The following is a 3,996-nucleotide window of genomic DNA, read 5'->3' as shown; positions in this document are numbered from 1 at the left end:
TAGACAAGATTGCTCTCTCGCATTCACATACGGCAAACAAGCCTCCTTTTAAAGGTTTTATAATATAAATACATATTAAATAGACAATAATTTACAGTTTAATGAACAATAAAATATATATTATTTTATTAAACGAATCTTCTAATTTATTAAATCTAGAATATATTTAAAAAAATAATCAAATATATATTCATTTATTATTATAAATTCAATATATTTTATTTTTATTAATAAAATTTGGGTTTTTTTATTATAGGACGTTGGTAACGAGGATTATGTACTGACAGAATGTTTTGTACAATCTGTAGTATACATTTTTTATTAATATATAAAATATTAAAAACAAGGTGTCCCTACTGCAACTAAATATTGAAAATGAGAAATTGCAAACTACGTATAGATTAGCGTAGGCTATGGGTTCCTCGACGTACACAACATATCCATCAAGGATCTCGACGTGCATACTAAGAACGACCAGAAGGTAAAAAACACAAAGAAAGTGGATTTTTATCTTTTCTTATCATTCTACTTCCTTTGCTTGTGTCAATTGCTTCCAACATTGTCACCACCTCATGCATTTCTGGTCGCCTCTCTGGTTTTGGATCCCAGCATTTCCGTATGATGTTTGCTAAGGCACTTGGACAATTTCTTGGAATATTAGGTCGTAAATGCTGTGCAAGAAAATATGATCATGAGCATTATATGATGATTCTCACTGCTAATATATATTCTTCCATATATCATCTTAATAGACATAGGCATGATCATGCACATACTTTACTGTTGAACAAGTATGGTATGACACAATATATTATGGTCTTAGCTAAAAGAAATAGATGAAATACTAAAACTAAAACTAACCTTATTAATAAGGGCACATGACACAGTAGCAAGGCTGAGCTTAGAAAACGGCATATTACAGCTATAGATTTCGGATAGGCAAATACCAAAACTGTAGACATCACATTTCCTGTTATAAGGCTTGCCATTTACAACCTACAAAACCATATATTAAAAAAAAAAACTATCTGAGATTTCCTGCCAACTTCACAATATTTAGAACAAATTTGAGAACAATGTACCTCTGGTGCCATATATCCATAGGTTCCGGTTTCACCTGTCATCTCACTTTGGTCGATAGCTTCAATACGAGCAACTCCAAAATCAGCTATTTTTAAATTTTTATTAGCATCCAATAAAATATTATCTGGTTTTATGTCCCGGTGAACAATTTTCTTTGAATGTAGATAAGAAAGACTGCGACCAAAAAAACAGTCAGTAGAAGAATAATGATATTAACCACGGTAAAGGTAAATGCTATACTATGACTCACCCTCTAGAAAGGTCCAAAGCCAGCTTAATCACAACCTCGTATGGAAGTTTGTTCTGCCTATTTCTGGACAAGTACTGTTTCAATGTTCCGCCAGGAAGAAACTCGGCAACTATACAACACGTCTTGGAAGGAATAGAATTTGGATAACTGGTTGGTAAAGGAATATTTGAAGTGTCCAATGAAGCTCCAATAAACTAATAGAAAGAAAGATACTAACAAATTAAAAAATGTGCCAAGTTAAGAAAATAAATGAAGTTGAGAAGACTAAAATATTGTACTTTTGTGACATTTGGATGATCAAGCTTTTGCCATACGGTGACTTCCTGCCAAAATGATGACCTTAAAGAGGCAATTTTAACCGCAGGGGTAACACCATCTTCACCCCAGTCCAAGACTTTCACTGGAAAATTCAACTAGTTAGAATTTCTTCAAACATACTCAATGTTACCATGGACATTTTAGTATCAAAAGACATTTTAATTTCTCTCTGTTAGACAGCACCAAAAGCAGACAATCGGTATACGAATACAATACCTGCAACATCTTGGCCATCATAAGTACCCCTGTAGACAGTACCATAAGTCTCTTTAGCTACAGAATAAAGTATATCCAATTTGGCTGTATCAACATCCCATGCTTCTTTTGGCCTTTTTGCTGCAACGCTTTTGGAAAAAAGCCTGTTCAAGTGTTTTTCTAGCATGGCATCCATCTTCTTCAAATCAATTTTATTAATTTTATCAGCTCTAAGATTTTCACTACTGATATTTGAATTCAAAACTCCAGATTCCAATTCCATCTTAGGCGAAACCCCGCTTTCTGAATTCATATCGAACACCCAAATTTGACAACCTCTGATTCCAAAAAGAATTTGCAAAACTGAGGCAATAGTAAAATTAATTAGAAAAGCAATAAAAAAAATGTACAATCATCTCGTTACAGTTCTTCAAATACGAAGACCTCTACGTATCAAACCTTTTAGCTTTCATACACTAACATGATGGAGCATAAATATCATACATACGTATTATTATAGTTCAAAAATAATGAATGAGCTAGCAAATAAACAATAAATATAAAATAATATAAAAGGCCATATCTACATTCAGTTTTATAAAATTTATTATAAATTGTTTTATTTAAATACTTAAATGACCTTAAATGATTTGTTATCTAAAAACTAAAATATTGATTTTTTATATTTATAACAAAAATATATATATATAGAGAGAGAGAGAGAGAGATTTAGTTAATTAATTAATGTTAAAGTTCAAATAAGAGAATATAAATGTGGTTTATGACCTAATTTTTTGGATTGGGTTAATGGAAATACAAATGGTAAAGACCAAAAATTATAATTTTTGTTAAAATAGAAAATGAAAATATCCTTAGATTTTTTATTCCACTATCTAATCAAATCCATAACAAACCTAAATTCAACTATGTATGATTCCACCAAGAATTCCTCTCCTCAACAACAACCAATTCTATTTTCACTATCTAACATTAATTATAAAAAGAAGAAAAAGCCAAACCAATTTTTCACACAATAATATGAACAGAGAAAATATAAGAAACCTAAAATCAATAATGTAACTGGATTTAGAACATAAAAGTTCCCATTGTTCTCAATCCTAATATTTTGGAATAATTATATATGGTTGAAAGTATTAATATTTGTAATGAATCTGCATGGCATTTACGAAAAAAAAAAAAGTATCTGAAATAAAATTAAATTTATAATCTGAAAGGTACCTTTAGAACAGTGGCGTGGCTTAAGAGTCAAACGGAAACAGTAATTGCGAAAATGCAGATTAAAAGGAAACTGAGAGAAGGAAAGAGTGATGCTTGCAATGTGAAATTAACATAGAAAAAGAAGCGTGTCCATCTAATTTAAATAGATGGGCCGAAGATCACAACTTTATCTTTCAGTTTCATATTTTTTTTTAAAGATAATGCAATATTTCTATAGAAGAAAAAGATACCACAATATTTCTATTAAAAAAAAATACTCAACTCATAGTTTTAAATAATTATATTTTCTTTAAAAAAATACCAAGATATTCTATTTAAATAAATGTGATAGGTGATGTAGTTTTCGTTTTTATTCAGATTTTAAAATATTTTTCATAATTTTTTTAAAATTCATTTTTAGATTTAAAATTTAATAATAGTCTAATTTAATTTAAAATTTTAATATTATTTAAAATAAATTTATATTTTAATAATTACTAAAATGTAATTTTTACAATTATAATAGTTATATTAAAAAATAAAAAAAAAAATAATCAAAATAAAAATAGCAATAAAAAATATTAAAAAAATTGTTTAAAAATACTATAAATAATATTAGAATTTTAAATTAAATTATAAATAAAAAACAAAATTTTAAAAAATTTGTTTACAGAAACCGTTAACATATTTTAAATATTTTGATATTAGATAAACAAACTTTTTATACTTTTTTTTATTTAAAACTTAATAATTGTTAAATTTAATTTAATATTTTAATATAATTTAATATATTTAAATATATTAAATCAACTTTTATATAATTATTTTTTTATTATTATTACTATTTTTATTTTTATTTTTTAATATAATTATTATTTAATATAAATCATATTTTAATGATTATTAAAATATAAAAATATATTAAATAATAT

General features: G+C 26.8%; 1 protein-coding gene across 1 annotated transcript; it reads right to left on the bottom strand.

Moving 5' to 3' along the window:
* Nucleotides 1-464: 464 nt before the first annotated feature.
* Nucleotides 465-3,154, bottom strand: LOC106770664 (serine/threonine-protein kinase STY46-like). Its single transcript, XM_014656461.2, has 7 exons — nucleotides 3,086-3,154; nucleotides 1,868-2,209; nucleotides 1,612-1,733; nucleotides 1,334-1,527; nucleotides 1,083-1,257; nucleotides 862-996; nucleotides 465-671 (listed from the first exon to the last, which is right to left on the bottom strand). The coding sequence occupies exons 2-7, from the start codon at nucleotides 2,157-2,159 to the stop codon at nucleotides 465-467; spliced, it is 1,125 nt and encodes a 374-aa protein (XP_014511947.2). The 5' UTR covers nucleotides 2,160-2,209; nucleotides 3,086-3,154.
* Nucleotides 3,155-3,996: the final 842 nt, after the last annotated feature.

Source organism: Vigna radiata, chromosome 8, assembly GCF_000741045.1.
Source record: "Vigna radiata var. radiata cultivar VC1973A chromosome 8, Vradiata_ver6, whole genome shotgun sequence".
In the NCBI taxonomy this organism is placed as follows: domain Eukaryota; kingdom Viridiplantae; phylum Streptophyta; class Magnoliopsida; order Fabales; family Fabaceae; genus Vigna; species Vigna radiata.
The sequence above is the reverse complement of the archived record's forward strand: the minus strand, read 5'-3'. Positions and strand labels throughout refer to the sequence as shown.

Coding starts and splice junctions, on each gene's coding strand:
- LOC106770664 (XM_014656461.2), bottom strand. CDS start 2,159: ATGAATTCAGAAAGCGGGGTTTCGCCTAAGATGGAATTGGAATCTGGA. Junction 1,734..1,867: donor TGATGGCCAAGATGTTGCAG/GTATTGTATTCG, acceptor TGAATTTTCCAG/TGAAAGTCTTGGACTGGGGT. Junction 997..1,082: donor ATGGATATATGGCACCAGAG/GTACATTGTTCT, acceptor ATGGTTTTGTAG/GTTGTAAATGGCAAGCCTTA.